Source organism: Garra rufa, chromosome 5 (assembly GCF_049309525.1).
Source record: "Garra rufa chromosome 5, GarRuf1.0, whole genome shotgun sequence".
Lineage (NCBI taxonomy): Eukaryota > Metazoa > Chordata > Actinopteri > Cypriniformes > Cyprinidae > Garra > Garra rufa.
In genome coordinates this window covers 34,654,919-34,675,806 of record NC_133365.1, presented here as the reverse complement: position 1 = coordinate 34,675,806, position 20,888 = coordinate 34,654,919, and the positions used below count along the sequence as shown (strand labels likewise).

The following is a 20,888-nucleotide window of genomic DNA, read 5'->3' as shown; positions in this document are numbered from 1 at the left end:
GTACACGTGTGTTGGAATGTTGTATGGCAAGTACATTAAACCAGAATAATTATTAAGCAAAAGGAATGGAAGCAATGAATTTAAGCAAACTTGGAGAGTGTTAGGCTGTAACCATTTACTGTAAATCTTAATGTACGTAATGTCTTTACAAAACATCATTCAGTAAATCTGAATTGGCACAGAAACGGATGATAAGAACCACTGAAGAGATACAAAACGACTAATACATTTGTTTTTATGAAAATAAACACAAAACATACAGTTTAAACCATGTGTCGAATAGCACTTCAAAAATATTTTTAGTTTCAAGCTACATTTGAAGTCTACCAGCATTCTTTCTACAAAACATTATGAATTCATATCAATGCATGTTTATGCCAATTAAAATACAATACAGATCCAATATCCAAAGGCACGAGATACGACTAAAACTATAGGCTTTAAAAAAAAGAATATAGAGTGTATATATATATATCAATAAGACATGGTCACAAAAGCGAACACTACAAGGCTCAAGTCAAAGAACTACTCACACTCACATTGATATTACAAATGTACAAATTGACACTTTTTAAGGTAACTGTCATCGATACAGAATCTGGAAAAAAGCATTATGACTACTGAAATATCACGTTTTTCTTTCTGCTCAAACAACTGAACACCAAAGATTCAATATTGTATACAAAATGGTAGTTGCACATATCTGAAACGACATCCAACAAACGACTCAACCCATGCTATATTGATTTTTTTCCCCCCATATTTCTTTTGCACGGAAAACATGCAAGTAGCACAAAGAGCAACCTGGGACAGACAGCCAATATTGTCTTATGGATAAATGCGTCACTACAAACTCTCAGACTATGAAGTAATTGAGTTTGAGCTACAGCCGGCGGTCGCAAAAATGGAGAGAGTGAGATAAGCGGGAGACCGTCTCGAGGGAAATGACATCAGAGAACGATATTGCAGCCTAGTTTTTGTAACACAATGGCATTTCTTGCGCCGTTTGTACACTAACAATTCATATTATGAACGGTTTGTCAAAAGGGCGCACGCTTTAGCGCGTTTCCCTCGACTAGCCCCTTCCTGCGTTTCGTCATCTTCAGTCATTCAGCTCATTGTCCACTGCAGTATAAAAGGCTTTCATTTTGGACCACGTGAATCATCCAAAACAATATTGCACAACGCTTATTAAAACTTTTTGTTCCCTACAAAATCATATTGGAATGGAGCAGCTTGGAGACTGACTGATTGCCAGGTGCAGTATCACACGAAGGAAGCGAAGATACGCCATTGTTACAACCAGCGAACAAAACAAATGCTACATATTCCAAAGTTGCAATCAAGTTACATCTTCATTCAAGGCTCATGTCGTAGTCACAAGGTGTTCATAAACTTTGTTTGGGAGACTGTTAGGCACATACAACTATGGCATCAAGTTATGGAGAAAATTCCATAGTAGAATTCCAACAGCAATAAAATGGGAAAGGCTATGGAAATATCACCTTCCTTCCACTCTATTAAAACGTGACCCATTTGACATTTCTTCCATATGTCACAATCAAAAGAAGAACGTTAAACCCAAAGAATTCACATACAGCTCTTTAGATCGAATTGACAAATGGTTCCGAGAGCTGGGCAAGAGGCACAGTTTACAAAATTTAGCAGCATTACACACACAGCAGAAAAGAGGGCTAGGAAAACAGGGCTACTCTTCACATACACACGCGTTCAAAACGATACGCCAAAGCACATCAGATTAATCAGTCAATGCACAGCAACCCATTAACGGGCTTTCGTGGTTGTTTTGTGCCGGTCAGGTTCAGTGTTTTGCTTCTGTTCTGAACACACATGGAAGTAGTAACACAGTCTTTCACATTTTTAGGAACAGTCCTCAGAGGATTGAAGCTTCCCAGTTTTTAACAGGTCTGTTTACAGTTGGAAGGGGCAGTTTGCGATAGTTAAGGCGCAGACATGAAATAAGAGAAAAGGAAGTCGAATAATAAAAGGAGCTCAGTCATAAGTGAACATAATGTAAAAAAAAAAAGCTTGATCCTTTTCAACAGACTGCCACAAAGCAGTTAAAAAAGCAAGAATTATGTAATAAAAATAAAATAATGTGCTTCCATGAAACAAATTCATTATAGTCACAGATATGAATGGGTTACTAATAAAAAAAATTTGTAGTAATCTAAAGGTTTTTTTTCTTTTTAAAAATTTTTAACCTGGGGCCTCATTTATAAAATGATGCAGAGAAACCATCCTAAATTCGCTTACAATCAGCTCTCAAATATCCATAGATCAAAGACGTTTTAAAAAAAAAGGTTTTAAGCATAAAAACAAAGTGTAATGTTTTCTGTTTAATTTAATTGCATTTTTGTTTTTCTAAGCAAAAATTAAATATCATAAATTTAGACACTCACACATTCAGTGTAACAATCTTGTTAGGCATATTTACAACAACGATCTATTTGTGACATATTAAAAGACAAATTATTTTCACCCCAAATACTAATTAGTTGTAATTCAACATTTTTTTTAAATTTGCCGCTATCCTAGGTTTTGCCCATTTGTCAGTAAGAATTTTTTCACTCTTTTAAAACAATCAAATTTAATATGCTCCTTCATTCTTTTGTATATTTTAATATGTACAAATTAGAATAAGCATGTTGTTTGAATTTTGACATATATATTGTTACACTGAATGACAAATTTTGACATTTTATTCTCCAAAAACTCACTTTTGTAAATTTCTTTTGATGTGGACATCTTAACGTCTTTGACCCACATACGTGTGATTCACAAAATGAATATACGCACACAAAACGCACGTACGCCTCTTTCAGATGTAAACTCTCTAAATCGCAAATGATCTTGAACTTGCGCGTAACTGAATGGTTTCAGCTCTCTGCCTTGTAAACGACTCCTAATTAATGTCATTAAAGTAACACTCCACTTTTTTTTGGAAATAGGCTCATTCTCCAACTCCCCTCGAGTTAATAAGTTGAGTTTTACCGTTTTGAAATCCATTCAGCCGTTCTCCTGTTCTGGCGATATCACTTTTAGCATAGCTTAGCATAGATCATTGAATCCTTTGAGACCAATATAGCATCGCGTTCAAAAATGACAGAGTTTCGATATTTGTCCTATTTAAAACTCGTCTCTTCTGTAGTTATATCGTGTACTAAGACCGGCAGAAAGTGTAAAGATGCGATTTTCTAGGCCGATAAGATTAGGAACTACACTCCCATTTCGGCGTAATAGTCAAGGAAGTTTGCTGCCGTAACATGGCCGAAGCAGGCGCAGTAATATCACGCAGCACATCGCAGCACAACGTGACCAACTGCATGCACAGGGAGCGTTCCTCGTTGGAAGTTACCTAGCTGGGAACTATTTTCAGGCGCTGCGTGATATTACTGCGTCTGTAGTAAACTTCCTTGACTATTACGCCGTAATGGGAGTGTAGTTCCTAATCTTATCGGCCTAGAAAATCGTGGCTTTACATTTTCCGCCGGTCTTAGTATGCTATATAACTACAGAAGAGTCAAGTTTTAAATAGGACAAATATCGAATCTCATTGGTCATTTTTGAATGCAATGCTGTATTGGTCTCATAGGATTCAATGATCTTTGCTAAGCTATGCTAAAAAGTGGAGTGTTCCTTTAACATATAAAAGATCAATCATCGCCCAAATCCTTCAATTTAGAACAGCGAGCTGCAAGAACAGCTTATATTTCCAAAAATCTGTAGTGCTCCAACAAGAAAAAGTGTGCACTTTTTCACATCAAAGGCAGTTTTTACAAATATGAACGTTGGAGATCAGATCACACTTTATAAATGAGGTCCCATGTTTGTGTATCAGAGATATTAGTATATAAATCCAAATTAAATGTGATATTACAACAATTTTAAAGTTTGAATAGGCATTAAATTTTTTCATAATGAAACACCAAGTTTATAAGCTGTTGAAACATACACTCTCACAAAAAAAAGTACAAAAGTTGTCACTGGGGCTGTAACTTTTGAAAAGTTACTAAAATGTACCATTTCAGGTACTAATACTTTTGAGATTTGAATATGCATTCTTCACCTTTTCTAAAGTACAACCCCAATGGCAGCTTTTGCACCTTTTATTCTGAAAGTGTAGTAAGCTGAGTGTAAGAGTGTATAAAGACTGTTATTATACATGTTTGCACGTATGGAACGTTATCACTCGATTGTAATTGACACTAGTCTTTTCTTCTTCTTTCTTCCAACTCTCTCCTTCTCTCCCTCGTCTTCCTCTGGGTCTTGCAGAGAGGTCACAGCAGCGGTGGACTTCGGGTGCTCCCCTTGTGCAGTCTCCCCTCCGTGCCCTGACCTGGGGTTTGGGGTTTGGGAAGGAGGTGCAGAAGTGTGGTTGTCATAGTTCATGTTCATGGTAGAGGAAACTTGAGAGATAACTGGTGTTTGGACTGAGGAAGAGGAGGAAGAAGCTTCAAAGGTCTGCTCACTCATCTCAAAATGTCCCAACCCCTCTTCCTCTTGCATGTGACTCAGGTAGTCTGGGAGGAGGAACTCACTAGAGCAAAAAAAGGAGAGTTTATTAAACTTTCACAATGTTAGTACCTTCACTGACTTCTAAGCACTATAAAAAACTTTTTCATGAGAAATACTTGCTTAATGGTACCAAAATACCAAAAGTAGGTTAAAGTAAAAGTTATTGCTTTCAGTCTCCTCTGTGAAGCCACAATCTGAGGATGTCAAACCACTCAGACGCAAGTTCAAAACAAAGTTATTTGTCAAAAATAGTTTTTATGATTCATCTAAGATTGTGTTCCAAGTTTGGTATGAGTCTAAGATCTTTGGATTTTCTTTTTTTATAGACAGCCAGTCCTAGCATGTTCAAGTCTAACAATAAATTTTGGCAAAATGTCCTCTGGCAAAACACTCCAGCTATCTAAGCGAAAGTCAAAATTGAAGCTTCGAAACTAGATTGAGGATTGTGGCTTGGCAGAAAAAGTGATATAGCAAGCAATCACAATTCAAACACTGATAGCTTAATCCATGAATAGGATTTAGAGACGCATGACATAATTTCCTATTTTTTCACTCATGACACTGATTTCCAAGCTGAAACTTTAAAGCAACAATTTGACAGGTATTTAAAATCCTTTTTTATTATCACAAAAATTAATTCTAAATATATATATTTTTAAAAAAGAGTCATCTAAATAACCTAGTTAGGAACTTCTAAACGTCTTAAAATTACACTTAAAGAGATAAAACTAACATTTTGTCTTCATTTACTCACCCTCATGTCGTTCCAAACCTGAGTTTCTTTCTTATGTTAAACATAAAAAGATATTTGTGACCCTGGACCACAAAACCACTGTGTCACACGTGTGTATTTGGAGCAATAACCAAAAATCCAAGTGTACGTTTTTTGTCAAAATGATTGATTTTTCTTTTACGATTTTGAATGAATTTTCTTTCATTTTTGATTAGTAATATGCATTGCTAAGAACTTCATCTGGACAACTTTAAAGGAGATTTTTTTCAATATTTAGATTTTTTTGCCCCTTCGGATTCAGCCAAATATTGTCCTATCCTAACAAACCACATCAATGAAAAGTTTATTTATTCAGCTTATTTATTCAAATGGACCCTTATGATTGGTTTTGTGGTCCAGGGTCACATTTTAAAGAATACTGGTAGTCAAACAGTTGATGGTAGCATTTCTTTCACTATTATGGAAGTCAATGGGGACCAACAACTTCTTTGGTTATTCTTTAGAAATTTCTTCCTTTGTGTTCAACATAAGAAACTTCACAGGTTCGGAACGACATGAGGGTAAGTAAATGACGACAAACTTTTTATTTTTGGGTGAACTGTTTCTTCAAGAATGAAGTACCTCAAAGTACAGATCTCTGAAAACTATGGCTGCAATGCCGGCTGTTTCTTTCAATCACAATACGTAAGACTTTATCTGGATAGACAACGCGACCACTCCCTCTCTTAATAAGCACATGCCAGTGCCAAACTATTGCTTCAGCAGTGTACCTTTGCATAGACACTGTTTATTTGTGTCTGACAGAGATGAATAGAACACAGCTCCTACGAGAGAGGGCTTAAATCAAATAAACGGTTGGATGAAATAAGGGAGTCTACGTGTAGCAAGCGCTCAATGAATAAAAGCACCTGACTCCCTTTCCCTCAGCTTTAATGAAGAGCTACCGTCATGAAGATTACCTCAGAAGAACGTCTCCTCAGAAATACAGACAATGATTCCACTGAGCTTTTTTGAGAGCTTCACTTTAAAAAAACCTATTCAGCAGTAATTAGCTGATGTAGGATTGATTTCCCAGCTCGCTCCAAATGTTTACATCTCAGTGTTTCTTTTCCTAATACGCAGTCCAACTCTCACTACTTCCAAAATGGAATCAAAGCCATGATTATTCCATTTAGAAAATACTTGTTTTCAAACAGGAAAGTCGCTTAGTTGGTTTTCTCTGGAGAACACATCTAGGAGGAATACACGTGCCATTTTAGGGAATAGAATGAAAGGGAAACTCAAGGGTGTGTGTGCCCATGTGTTAAAGCCAGTCAAAAATAGATAAACACTGTTCTTGTCATAATGCTAATCAAGACAGTCAATAGAGGAGATGTTTTGATTTCCTGAAAGCTCTATTCATCGAGTACTCATCATTCTGCCAAATGCAGCACCATGCAACTGGGTGTTACCCTGGACTGCGGTGAACCTTTTAAAACGAAGCAAGAAAGACATTTCATCTGAAGATGCAATTGGTCAATCACACCTCAACGAGAAAAACCTGTCATCTTCAGCTGTCTTTGAAAATACACCAAACACTTTACAAAAAGGTTCAATCAGTTGACACTAGTTAATGCATTAGGTATCAATTGATTCGTCAAGGTTAATTTATAATTAATTATAAACTTCAGGTCATTGTTAATTAACATATGTTCACAATACATGAACCAATGTTAATTTATATAACTTGCAAATGCTAATGTTAAATTAAGTTTGCAGCCAGTAAGCTTTTATTCAAGAAATTGTTACTAATATGCAGCAAGGATGCATTCAATTGATCAAAAGTGACAGGAAAGGCTTGCGTGGATAAAATTTTAATGTCAAACAAATGCTGTTCTTTTGAACTATTCATCAAAGACGAGAAGAAATGTTACTTGAGGCTCAAACCAGAATATTAGAATGATTTTTAAGGATCATGTAACATTGAAGACTAAAATAATGAATGCTGCAAATTCAGCTTAGTCATCACAGGAATATATTCGTTTTCAAATATAAAGAGAAAATTGGTTCTTTTAAATTGTATTAATGTTTCACAATATTACTGTTTTTACAGTGTTTTTGATCAAATAAATGTAGCCTTGGTGAGCATAAGAGATATAAAATCTTTTAACCAAACTTTTGACCGTGAGTTTATATTTATTTGTAATTTTAATAAAGTACTGTTCATTTTTAGGTCACGACACCTAATGCATTAACTAATGTTAACGATTTTAACCTTATTGTAATTGTACCTAATACACATATTGTACAAAAACCGCATCTGCTACCTCAACATGGGATGAACGGCCGAGCGTACAAAACTAAATTTGTACTTCTACATAGTGTTCAGCTCCTCCTCACCTGGTCTGGAAGTAGTTTGCTAGTTCTGACGCCTCATGGTTGAGACTCCTCAGGTGTACGATTAAATTGCCGGAGTTGGTAAACATGGCGCCGCACGTTTTGCACTCGTAAATCCGAGGCTTGCGGATGATGTGGCGAGACACCCTCATGTGATGCTTATATTCACCGAAGGAAGTGAAAGTGGCGCTACAGATCTGGCACCGGAAACAGCGTTTACCTTCGTGCTTCAGCCGGTGCATCTTCAGGGAGTAAGCCCGCGTAAACTTTTTCCCGCAGCGGTCACACTGGAATGGCTTAATACCTGTAGAAAAAAGATGTCAAACATTACAGTCTACTACATCAGAAAACCTGAGATAATTACTAAATAATAAAGATGAATGTGAAAGGACCCTAACAAGAGTGTGTCTTTGTTTTAGTAGGTTGTGTGCTAACTGAGCCACACCTGCTTTAAAAAAAAAGAAAAGGACATCATTCTACTCATGCAAATAAGCTGGGAGATTTATTCTGGAGGTTCAATTTAGCAGTATATTTCATGTCATTCACATAAACCACATCTAAACCAATAGCATACAGTCACTTTCATCAGTCCATAACTAATCGCTGCAATGAGGAGTTCTGTTTGGACATTTAACAGCAAACAAAACACCACCTCTGTATAAACTTACAAGTAGATTAGGGTGAATCATGTTGGACTCCTCTCCAGACAAGAAGTTTATGTAACACAGGGCCCAGTATTAAGCTTTTCCTTGTTCTTGTGTGAAGGCTTAAGTCAGCTGTCCTAAAAATGTCTGAGTTACTGTCATTACCGCTAATTGCTACAGCCTACAGTTTGGTGGCTAGCTATGCCTTCGTCATAAATGCATATTACCTGGTTCCGATAATTTACAAAGCAGCCTGGTCTCCTTATTTAAAGTTATTGTATTTGACAGTTGAGAGGCGGCAGCTTTCCTGCGAATGGGTGTGGTGTTTCAGCGCCGACAGCAGACATGCCCACAGCATTTGAGAGCAGAGAATACTGCTTGTTTTTTTTTAAGATTTTGATAACTTATTATATGTGACCTTGGACCACAAAACCTTAAGTAACACAAGTATATTTAGAGCAATAGCCAAAAAAATACATTGTATGGGTGAAAATTATATATATTTTCTATGCCCAACATTATTAGGATACTAAGTAAAGATCATGTTCTATGAAGATATTTTGTAAATTTCCAACCATAAATATATTAAAACTTAATTTTTGATTAGTAATATGCAAAGCTAAGAAGTTCATTTAGACAACTTTAAAGGCAAATTTTTTTTGCACCCTCAGATTCCAGATTTTCAGACAGTTGTATCTCAGCCAAATATTGTCCTATCCTAATAAACCATACATCAATGGAAAGCTTATTTATTATATATATATGTATTATGATTATTGTCCAGGGTCACATATTTACTTGCCATTTTTTTATCATTCAAATTTGGCCAGGAGGTTAATAACAAAGACTATAGATTACCCAAGACGTGTCACTCGTATAGTTTTGAATGGGGAAAAATGCAATGCTCATTATGGCCGCGAAGCCCTGCCTTCTTAATGAAAGACCCAATCGTTGATCAACGCATCACTGCAGCTGCCGTTAGAAGTCCCAGTTGCTATAGAAACAACAGCGTTCTAAGACGTGTACTCAGTACTGCGCACTGGCTGATCTAGCCTGAAATAAGCCTTTTTAGCGCTATTGAAGCACAAGGAACCATATTTATGAGGCAGTTCTTGTCAGATTTCATTGGTGATTTCAAATAAGAAATTTAATCGTAAGCTTGGTGAACAGTTTTGGAGAATTTGATGTTTCCCCATTCAAAGAGATAGGAGCTGCACTTGCATGCCCGAGAGACGTTTCAAAGATGGCCACCAAATGGAATGACTTGCCTTAAAGGGACTTTGGTTAATAACACATTTTTCTGTGGTGTAACAAACTCAGAACACATATTTTATATTGCTTTACACATTTCTACCATTAATTGAAACATACATGAAGAAATACCTTGGTTATATGATACTTCTTAAAAATAATAATAATAAAAATAATAATATCTCAATATGATATTGTTTCTTGCCCTGTCCTACTTGAGATCCTTTAAAAAAAACTAAAATGTAAAAAAAAAAAAAGTTATTTTTATTAACACGTGAGTCTCGTAATAGCAGAGGTTTTCTCACCAGAGTGGATGAGCATGTGCTGCTTGAGATTCTGTATTCGAGTGAAGCGGACGCCACATGTAGGGCACTGGAAGGGCCGTTCAGGACCGTTGAGTCCTGGGCGAGTGGAGGGGCTAATGTACAGGTGGTATGGGTACTGGACATTCTCCAGCCTGGAGAAAGAGTGACAGAAGAAAGAGGAAAAAAGACTAACTGATGAAGCAAATTGCAGAGAGTCTTAGGAATCATTGATAAAAGGAAATATAGTGCTTTTCAATATTAACTCTTCTATATTCTGCCTAAAATTATTCTGTAACTATTTTAAGATGACCAAAAACAAATTCACTACATGTCTATATTATATTATATACACTAAATGAAAATATCTAAAGGGAACAATAAGCAGGGCAAGTGTGCCTCCGTCATCCCAAAATTCTGAAAAACTGTGATGGCTGAGGAAACACATAAATGTATTTGGTTTAATTTGTGTTATGAATGCTTGCTTTGATAAGTTGTTTATGTATCGGATTGGATTGTGTTTATTTATCTTCTTTTTTTTGGAAATTTGAATTTACTTTTGTATGTTCATGTCTTTCTTTCTTCAGTTGTAAGGAATTAATGTTTTTTGAGGAAAACATTTCAGGATTTCTCTCCATATAATGGACTTCTATGGTGCCCCTTCTAAAATGCAGCTTCAAAGAGCTCTAAACGATCACAGCCGAGGAAAAAAGGGTCTTATCTAGCAAAACGATCTGTTATTTTCTAAAAAAAATAAAAATAAATAAATAAATAAATACAATTTATATACTTTTAACCTCAAATGCTCGTCTTGTCTAGCTCTATGTGTACTCTATGTAGAGATTAAAAAGTATATAAATTGTTAATGTTTTTAGAAAATAACCGCTCATAATAGATAAGACCCTTCTTCCTCGGCTGGGATCATTTAGAGCCCTTTGAAGCTGCATTTAAACTGCATTTTGGAAGTTCAAACTCGGGGCACCATTTTGTTTTTGTTTTTTGTCTCATGTCCTATTTTTTTCTTTAATCTTTTTCTTTTCTTACTTTGAACTTTTTTTTATTATTTAAAAAGAGTGATCAAAGTTGTGAACTTTTATCTTTTTTTTCTTTTTTTATTAAAACTTTAAATTCACTTACCCACTCCCTAACCCATACTTGGGGGCAAGTTGAGCCAAGGGACCACTATTTTTTTTTTTTTGGAAAGCCAAATTTTGAAAGCCAAGTTTATTTCAGATCCAAAGTGAATATTCCTAAAAATGCACCACATCTAGAAGTTTATGTAAATAGAGTCAAACCAAAATGTATTTAGACACCTTCAATATTTCTCACATTATTTCAGTTTATTTGCTATCATTTAGAAAATTGTAATAAAATATGACAAGAACATAAGAGTTAAATTGTGTCAGAACAAATCAAATTCATCTTGATTATGTCAGATAACTTTGATAGAAAGCTATGTAACAAAACATTATCAGGTCAGCGTCAAATAAAATTTTTGGTACGAAATTTTTTATAAATTTTCCTTGTAGTCCACTGTAGGAAGCATTTTGGGATATAATATGTCACAGTTTACTTTATTTCACTATCCTCACTTACATAAATGAACTATAGTGTCCTGCACCCACTAGTCAAAAAAAATATAAAAAAATAAATCTGGTGTCTGAATAATTTTTGGTTTGACTGTATTTAATTTGGACCAATTTCAGTCATTTGTTCTCTTTAAAAAAAACAGTAAGTAAAAACTGGTTCAATTCACCTCGCTCTCCCCTATATTTCTATTTCATGACCACTTTAAATGAATAAAGGTAAATTTGGCTGTGAATACGTCACAATGCAAAGTAAACTAGTCTTCAAATTGCCTACAGAGTATTTTACCTGCATTCATGCTACCAATACTATTTACTTTGTCTACAGATCCATAAAGATCACCCCACAAAGGTTTAAGGCTAACATATAACACATTTAGTCAGGCATATCAAGTTGTCTTATAAAAGCAGACTTCACTGCTCAGACGGAAAGCAGTGTCTTTTTTATCCCATTTGTTTTGCATCATACCATTTCCCTACTCCTCCAGTATTCCAAAAGGCAAATTCAGGTCCAAGAAGTTTCCAGAAAGTCTGCCAACTAGCTTCTCTGGCCTCTTGGCAAGAAATCCTCATCTTAATAGCCACTACAATATCACAGAAGCCTCTACTGCTTATAAATAAGTATAAGACTAAAAAATGATGTCCCTCCTCAGAGGGGCCATTAAGTTCAATCATAAAAGTGAGACGTCGTAAAAGGATACTCTGTAAAAACAACACAGGCACCCAAAGGGGTCTTACCTCTCATCCTCCTCCATGTGACCAGTAGTGTTCGGAGTGCCCTGCATGGACTGGAGGCCCTCCGTCACCCCCTCATCCAGGGAGCCTGAAGAGAAAGCAGAATGTTGTTTGTGAACCTCTATATATAGTTTTAATAATTTTGTATTCTACTTTATTTTACACAGACACTGCCTCAGACAAAAGTTCTCATAACCACATGAAATACTCAAAGAGTAAGAGTGTGGTAAATATGACATTTAAAAGTTAAGTAAACATAAGGCTGATTCAGTGAAATGGTAACAGCAATTATGTCCTTCGCTAATCTACTGACTCACTAAAGACAAAGACAGTTGGGTCAATGGCATATTTATTTACTATAAAGAAATGTCACATGTGTTTCAAACTTGATTTCTAAAATATTTTTCCAAGCACTTATAAATGTGCTCCTTGTATTCAGGTTGATTTCAAATGGTTTGGAAGAGCTTTTAGTCCATTTTCAGGAAGGTTTCAATTTAATGACGTAAATGTCATGTGCAACTATCAAGACAAAAAAATAACATTTTTTCCATATGTATGTGTACACAATTGCAAAAGCGTTTTGAAATATATACTTCTTTACAAAATATTTGGGCTAGTAAACATTTTTCTTTGCTCTGAAAGGATACTCGTGCTTACCAAGACTCCATTCATAAGAGAAAAACACAGCACAACTAATATTGCGAAATACTTGTGAAAGCTGAATTTTCAGAAACCCTTCATTTGGTGCAAGAAACATTTCTTATTATTATCAAAGTTGAAAACAGTTGCTGCTATTTTTCAGTATTTAACGAATAGAAAGTTCAAAAGAACAGCATTTATTTGAAAAAGAAATCTTTTGTAACATTATAAATGTGATTACTGTCACTTTAATGATTATTGTCAATTTAATGCATCTTGGCTAAATAAAAGCATTAATTTCTTTTAAAAAAACAATTAACTGAACTAACACTTCAAAAAAACAGTTTTTCAAGTTTTTTTGTAATGAATTAATAATGCATAAAACAAATGTTGCCAAGTCTGCGGTTTTCCCACGGAATTGGGCTACTTTAACATGGTTGCCGTGGGTTGTTTTTCATGTCCGCGAGTTGAAGCGACCCCAATAATGTTATACTTAGCCCCTGGAATTCGATTGGGCTAACTTTGGGCAGGTTTTATTGTGAAAACCTGGCAACCCTGTTCATAAATGTCATTACATTTTTGGGAGTCACACAACATGATATTTTACAAAATATTAAAATAAATTTAGGGCAGAGGTCTTCAACCTTGTTCCTGGGGACCCACTATCCTGAAGAGTTTAGCTACAACCCTAATCAAACACACCTGAAGTGGCCAATCAAGCTCCTCAAGACTGCTTGAAAATTGCAGGCAGGTGTGCTGTACCGGTTGGAAATACACTTGCCAGGAGAGTGGGTCCCCAGGAGCAGGGTTGAAAACCTCTGATTAAGGGTATCACTATTAAATAAGTGTGCAAGACTAAAAAGTCCTACCAATGGATGAGGACTGAGGGCTGATGAGTAGATCTTCTTGGGTGTGTTCATTGCCAGGAACCGTCTGCTGGTCACTCAGAGAACTGTGTGGAGCACTGACTGGTTGAGAAGCTTCTTCATGCACTTCTTCATCACTCAGCCTCTCCACCTTCACCTGCACATCCTCTTCTTCCTCCTCCTCCACCCCTGAAGTGCCCCCTACGCCCAGGCCGCGTTGGCCTTCACAGGCCAGATACTCCACCAACGCCCGTCCAGTAGAGTCCTGCCCCGACGCTCCAGACGGTTCCAGAAGACCTTCAGGTAGTTTTGACTTATCTCCCGGAAACCGCCGGTCCACACCAAAGGGGTATGTCCAGGAGAAGGCCAGAGATGGTTCCAGAGCCTGTGCTGAACTCTCTGGGAAGGAGGAAGAAGATGGAGAGGGGTTGGGGACTTGTGGAGAGGTTGAGGATGCTGGTTGTGGGCTCGAAAAGCCTTTGCGTTTGCGTCTAGACTCGCGGCATACAGGGATGGGCCGCTCTGGTACACTGCACTCAGAAGAGACCGGAGAAGGCGAGAGGGCATCTACAGGGGCGAGGGTGCAGCTCGCATGGCCTTCAGGGGTCTCTTGGGGCCTGTGTAAAACTGGAGGCTGGGTGCTACCAGGACCTCCTGCTCCCGAGGATGCAGAGTTCCACAGGATGCTGGACTTCATGAACTCAGAGCAAGTGTTGGCCACTGCAAACATCTGCATGTAGCTAGCCGCTGCTAGTACGTCGATGATATTCTCCGTACTAATGGACAGGGTGGATGTGTAGGCGTATTCCAGAAGAGGAGCGAAACCGGCGACCGTCACGTGTTGGAGATCCAGCACATGTTTGTTATCTTCGCCTACAATTACAGTGTCTTCTTCAGCTGGCTTCCCAGACAGCTTCGCTCGAAGGAAATCACTACAGCAGGCTAGCACTACCTTGTGGGCCGAGAACATTTGGCCCTGTACGCGAATGGTGACATCACAGAAGTGGCCCTCACTGCGTAGGGTGTTGAGCTTGTCCAAAAGCTCCTGGCTGTGGCTGGGGGAGTTGTGAGTGAAGGTTTTCACACCCATCCTTCACAGTAGGACGAGGAGTCTGGGACTGCCTGGAAAGAATAAGATACAGTGCAACAGTTATGTTTACATTTGTGGATAAAATTGTGTCATACAGGTTTTTGAACTTCTAAACATGACAATCTGTAAATTAATATTTGACGTAGGGATGCAAGTCATAATGTTTTTGAGGAAAACATCGAAGACTTTTTCTCCATATAGTGGACTTGTTGGGAGCCAACAGGTTGATGGTCTAAATTTCAGTTTCAAAGCAGCTTCAAATAGCTCTGCAAGGGTTTTGTGTATACTAGTGTATACTTTTTAAACCAAAAATGTAGTGGAAAGGTCGCACATGGTTAGTTCTTCGTCTTCGTACTTCGGTTCAAAAAGGTAGGGTAGAGCAAAAAACTCAATTATCGTTGTTTTACCTTTTTTGTAAAGGGCGTTTGACTTTCTTTGCACGTTCACTTTGTCTGTACTTCTGTCTATTCTGACCTTTTTACGTGACAATTTTTTTTTCTTGACTGATCGTTTCTCTAGATAAGAGTTTTATTCCTCGGCTGAGCCCTTTGAAGCTGCACTGAAACTGCAATTTGGAACTTCAACCTGTTGGCTCCCATTGAAGTCCACTATATGGAGAAAAATCCTGGAATGTTTTCCTCAAAAACCTTAATTTTTTTTTTCGCCTGTAGAAAGAAAGACATGAACATCTAGATGACATGGAGGTGAGTAAATTATGAGGAAACCTTTATTCTGGAAGTGAACTAATCTGTTAATAGGTTAATCGTTAAACATTAGTATTGCAAAAACACAAGAACTCCAAATATCTTTCACACATAGACTACTTATGTTGTCAAAAGTACTGGTACTGGTATAATTATAAATTACAATATTTTTTGCTATGGTACTGAAATTGGTACAGAGAGCTGTGTGTTTTTTACCATGGTATCGTCTTGGGTATCAAGTATTGTGTACTTTTGGTGGTATCAGTACTGACTACTAGACATTCGGTATCATGACATCCCTAATTTTTATTAAATATTAAAATTGACCTGCAATATAAACCTGTAAAATATGACTTTATCATATTGTACTTTTTTTTTTTTCAAAAATCCTCCCAAGTTTATCAATCTCACTTATGTGACTGGCAAGGGATATTTTTCCTCACTGCTGATCTAGCAAAGCTACTTATACAGACAGAAGACGCGCGGCTTTACACCTTCAGCACTTTTCAGTTCCAGTGGTCCTCATGACACAAAGCACAAGCGCATACTTTGAATGATTCAGAGCTGAAGAATCCTGATTTTGTAACACTTCCAAGCCCAAATAAACTCCCTCAAATAACATCTGCCGAAAATTGGTATTGCATTGCTTGGATCCAGCTGACAGCTAACAGAGTGATGGCAGATATGTCTAAACTATACAGATGTCCAAATGAGTCCGGCTGGGTTTAGAGAGAAAGAGATCATCTCTGGTCCTTGACTCTCACTGTTAATAGTTTACAACTGCAGTGCCTAATCAAACAAGGAAATGAAGTAAGCTACGAAACAGCTAAAAAATTAATTTAATTCTTAGAAAGATAATACTTGTGATTCTTAGAATGGTAAGCTGCATTCCACAGTGACAGAGGCTTTACAACAATTTTGGGAGCTATAAAATAGCCATAAAACCCCTTTGCCACCGCACATTTCTGATTTACTGCTCCAGCAGCAACTGGACGTCATGGTTGAAAAATTGATAAAAGCACTACCAACAGATTTGAAGGTGTCAATGCTCTACGCCATGACTTTTTAAACTGTAGTCCAGATTTTTTAAACGTTTTTTTTTTAAACGTTTATAAAAAAAAAATTATCTTTAAAGGATATAACATTATTATAAAAAAGTACTTTCAACAATGAAAGTTATAGAAGCCCATTTCTGCTACAAAAAAATTAATTTATGAAATAAATATCAGAATTCTGACATAAAATGCAAAAATACAACATCGTTATGACTAAAAATGACAGCTTCAAATCATCAACTATCAACATGTCATAACTATGACTTAGTATGACACTTATTGTCAGAATTATGATTTATTTATTTTTTATGTGATGAAATTGGGCTTACATGGAAAGGATATATTATAGGCCAGATATTTAAATAAGTACACTACCAGTCAAAGGTTTTGAACAGTAAGATTTTTTTAATGTTTTTTAAAGAAGCCTTTTCTGCTCACCAATTTATCTGATCCAAATTACCACAAAAACAGTAACATTTTGAAATATTTTTACTATTTAAAATAACTGTTTTCTATTTGAATGTATTCCTGCGATTTCAAAGCTGAATTTTTAGAATCATTACTCCAGTCATATGATCTTTCAGAAATCATTCTAATATTCTGATTTGCTGCTTAAACAAAACATTTATTATTATTACTACATTGATTTTTTTTCAGGTTTCTTATGAATAGAAAGTTTGGAACAGCATTTGTCTGAAAGAGAAATCTTTTAAACATTATAAATGTCTTTATCAACACTTTCGATCAATTTAAAGAATCCTTGCAAAATAAAAGTATTTTTTTTAATCATTTCTTTTCCCACCAAAAAACTGACCCCAAGCTTTTGAGTGGTATAGTGAATAATGTTACAAAAGTTTTTTTCCGATAAATGCTGATCTTTGGATCTTTCTATTCATCAAATAATAAAAAAAAATGTACTTAACTATTTTAAATATTGATAATAAAAACAAATGGTTCATGAACAGCAAATCAGCATATTGGAATGATTTCTGAATGATCATGTGACGCTTAAGACTAGCAATTATGCAAAAAAATGTAGCTTTAAAGGAATAAATTACATTTAAACATATTCAAATAGAAAACAGTTACTGTAAATAGTAACTGAGACTTATTTAAAAAACATTTAAAAAACAAAAACTTTGGACTGGTAGTGTATAAATCAGTCCACACAAATAGGTTTTACACACACAAAAAAAATACTACTTGATTTTAGGAAGGGATGAGAATTTTTCACTATATCATCATCAATATCAGACCGAAAAAAGTGGTTTGGAAAAAAGACGAACGTGAATAAGACAATTTCCTTTTTTTCTTGAGTTAACTATCCATTTAAAAAGCTGCCGAAACGAATTTGAAGATGACAGGTTCAAAATATATAATGGTTAAAGATTTATCCGTGAATTACAAAATTACAGACACCACGCATTCATAAACAACTACGGGCATTTTATTGATGTGGCAAATTCATCCTCAGAGAAAGTTAGAGGGGCGTGGCTTTACACACGAGTTGCTTTTGTTTACGTATTAAATAGCAGGCATTTATTCTCAGTAGCAGCCGTAACAACATAATTCTCAGTTGTTTATTTCCAACTCCCATATCAAAGGTTTAGATTCACGCATTTGATGAACACTTGAATTTCTAATCACCAAAAAACTGCGTATTTTGGCAGGTTGGATGTGGCCTGCTATTGTGCGATGTGTAAACTAGAGAGTTAGGTAACGATTGCCCACAAGAAAAACCCTAGAGTTAGCAATGTGACATCACCAGAAACTTGTGCATAAAATACACTCAAGAATATGAACATGCATTACGGTTTTCAGAGTCCAAAAACAACGTCCAGCTAACCTGCAGCATTCATTGGCTAACACGCTAATCACTGACGAGGACTGAAACAGCGTCGTCAGTGTCAACACAGTGTACAAAACATTACATGTGTTGGATGTATAACTGTGCAGCTCACCGGTAACAAAGAATGGACGAATCCGTTGAAATGTAAGACAACTATAAGCGCATGAATGTGATCCAGCAGCCGAGCTAACTAGCTGCTAGCATTCTGACACTTGCACAGAAGTACTGTCGCTTCTTGACAGCATAGTCACATCCCGATAAATCACGAAGTCGAGTGCCCCCGTTTGTATTAAAAGGCAAAATCATAAAAAAGAAGTCTGTTCAAAATTGCATTATGTAGAAAATACATTGGTATCTCGTCTGACAGGCTTCAAGCTGATGTTTACATATGGTATCCCAGAATGCTTTTCACGCGGCTTGTGCGACTGACCTTTCATTTTTACTGATGACTTTAAAAGCGCCGTGATGACGTAATAACACAAAATAAAAGCATGAATTTCATTTTTGTAGATCATTTATGGGGTATTAAAGAGTTTTGTTGCAGACTGCAGCATTGTAGGTTACTGGTTCTAGCTCTTCTGTCAATTGTTTTGGCCCTTTTTGAGAATCAGCACTTAAAGGAGTAGTTCACTTTCAGAACAAAAATTTACAGATAATGTACTCACCCCCTTGTCATCCAAGATGTCCATGTCTTTCTTTCTTCAGTCGTAAAGAAATTATGTTTTTTGAGGAAAACATTTCTGGATTTCTCTCCATATATGGACTTCTATGGTGCTCCCGAGTTTGAACTTCCAAAATGCAGTTTAAATGCAGCTTCAAAGGGCTCTAAATGATCCCAGCCAAAGAAGAAGGGTCTTATCTAGCGAAACAATCGGTTATTTTCTAAAAACGTTTACAATTTATATACTTTTTTAATCTCTACACAGAGAACACACAGAGCTAGACAAGACGAGCATTTGAGGTTAAAACGTATATAAATTTTTTTTTTTTTTTTTTTTTAGAAAATAACCGATCGTTTTGCTAGATAAGACCCTGCTTTCCTCGGCTGTGATCGTTTAGAGCTCTTTGAAGCTGCATTTTGGAAGTTCAAACTCAGGGGTACCATAGTCTCAGCCTCAGACGTCACGCCCACGGAACGTTGGCTAAACGTCTGGTACACTTAACTGGAAACACTTCAGGAATGTCGAAGTCGTGATCTGATTAGTTGAATTTGATCGGATATCCGGAACACGCGAGTGTCGCGTTTATTTTCGGTCCGCCGGGAAACCAAGCGCAGACTGATTTACTCGCGTTTTGCTAAAAGGTGCTTATGCAGATGCCGTTGTTGTTATACACATTTGCGACGTTCGCGAACAAATTACTGACTTACTGCTTGTTCTCCCTCTTCTTCGTTAACTTTCAATGCTGGTTATTTCAATGACTGACTTGTTGCATGCCAGTCTGTTGTTGTGGGGGCATTTCTACACCCCGAAACGTGACGCTGAACGAAACATGTCGGTCAAACGGCCTTATGGGCGGGCCTTGGCCAATTAAAGCCATGAATTCCAGACCTTCAGCCGTCAGTCTGAAGATCTGGCTATGCGAGACTAGGGGCACCATAGAAGTCCGTTATATGGAGAGAAATCCTGAAATGTTTTCCTCAAAAAACAATTTCCTTACGATTGAAGAAAGAAAGATATGAATATCTTGGATGACAAGGGGGTGAGTGCATTATCTGTAAAATTTTGTTCTGAAAGTGAACTACTCATTTAATGTAGCCTGGGTGTCCCCATGCTGCCTTCCGCGCAGCGCGATTTTATTCACGCTGGAAGGTAGCATGGAAACCACGGACCAAATTTTCACCTCAAATAGGGAACCAATCACAGAACGGGGAGGGAGCAGAAAGACGATGACGCCTTCTATGCGACTCACCGAAGCAGTTTGTTTATAACTATGGATCCAGCATGGCAGCAAGTTATCATTCGATGCAGCCGTTCACATGTCGCGCCTAAAAACGCGTGAAAAACGCTAGGCGCGTCACTTTCTCCTTTCCAAACCGCTCTGTAGCTTGCGCATGGAAAACGCGAGCGCGTCGCAACCGCGTCGCTTCCATTATGCGCGCGCATACCGTGCGTCTACATTTGAAATAACGAACTTTAGCGCGCAAAAGACGCGACATGTGAACGGCCCCTTAGATAGTGTTCTAAGTAGTTTAGAACGCAAGTTTATTTTGAAAAAAGAGCAACTTTTGGCGTTAAACCATCGCTCTGTATACGTCATCCGGTATGATTGAAACGATTGGCTATGAGCTACGCACAGGCGCATTTGATAGACATTCGTAGCGCCCAATAAACGGCTCTGGGCATTCGTAAACCACGCCTCAAATACGAGAAAATGAACATGTGGTTCCCAGACCACGAATCATGACGAAGTCATAACGTGGTCTGGCGTTAGCCAGGCTACCTTTAATGTTGAATTTATGTTACTTGTGATAGTTACCAGGGTTGCCAGGTCTGTAAAACTAAACTAGCCCAATTGCT

General features: G+C 37.1%; 1 protein-coding gene across 2 annotated transcripts; it reads right to left on the bottom strand.

Annotated features, from left to right (window-relative positions):
* Positions 1-90: 90 nt before the first annotated feature.
* Positions 91-18,758, bottom strand: zbtb44 (zinc finger and BTB domain containing 44). Of its 2 annotated transcripts, none has more exons than XM_073840813.1 (6): positions 18,482-18,758; positions 13,675-14,793; positions 12,170-12,254; positions 9,849-10,000; positions 7,652-7,952; positions 91-4,561 (listed from the first exon to the last, which is right to left on the bottom strand). In XM_073840813.1, exons 2-6 carry the CDS (start codon positions 14,759-14,761, stop codon positions 4,210-4,212), a joined length of 1,977 nt encoding a protein of 658 aa, XP_073696914.1. In that variant the 5' UTR covers positions 14,762-14,793; positions 18,482-18,758; the 3' UTR covers positions 91-4,209. The 2 variants fall into 2 exon arrangements, with proteins under 2 accessions (XP_073696914.1, XP_073696915.1); XM_073840814.1 differs by having other exon boundaries at positions 4,392-4,561; positions 7,869-7,952.
* Between the last annotated feature and the right edge of the window lie 2,130 nt (positions 18,759-20,888).

Bases quoted from the DNA above. Each gene is read 5' to 3' on its own strand.
- zbtb44 (XM_073840813.1), bottom strand. From the start codon at position 14,761: ATGGGTGTGAAAACCTTCACTCACAACTCCCCCAGCCACAGCCAGGAG. The intron at 12,255-13,674 runs GTAGGACTTTTT...CTTTCTCTTCAG, and splicing joins CCCTCAGTCCTCATCCATTG to GCTCCCTGGATGAGGGGGTG. The intron at 4,562-7,651 runs GTGAGGAGGAGC...TTTTTGCTCTAG, and splicing joins GCAAACTACTTCCAGACCAG to TGAGTTCCTCCTCCCAGACT.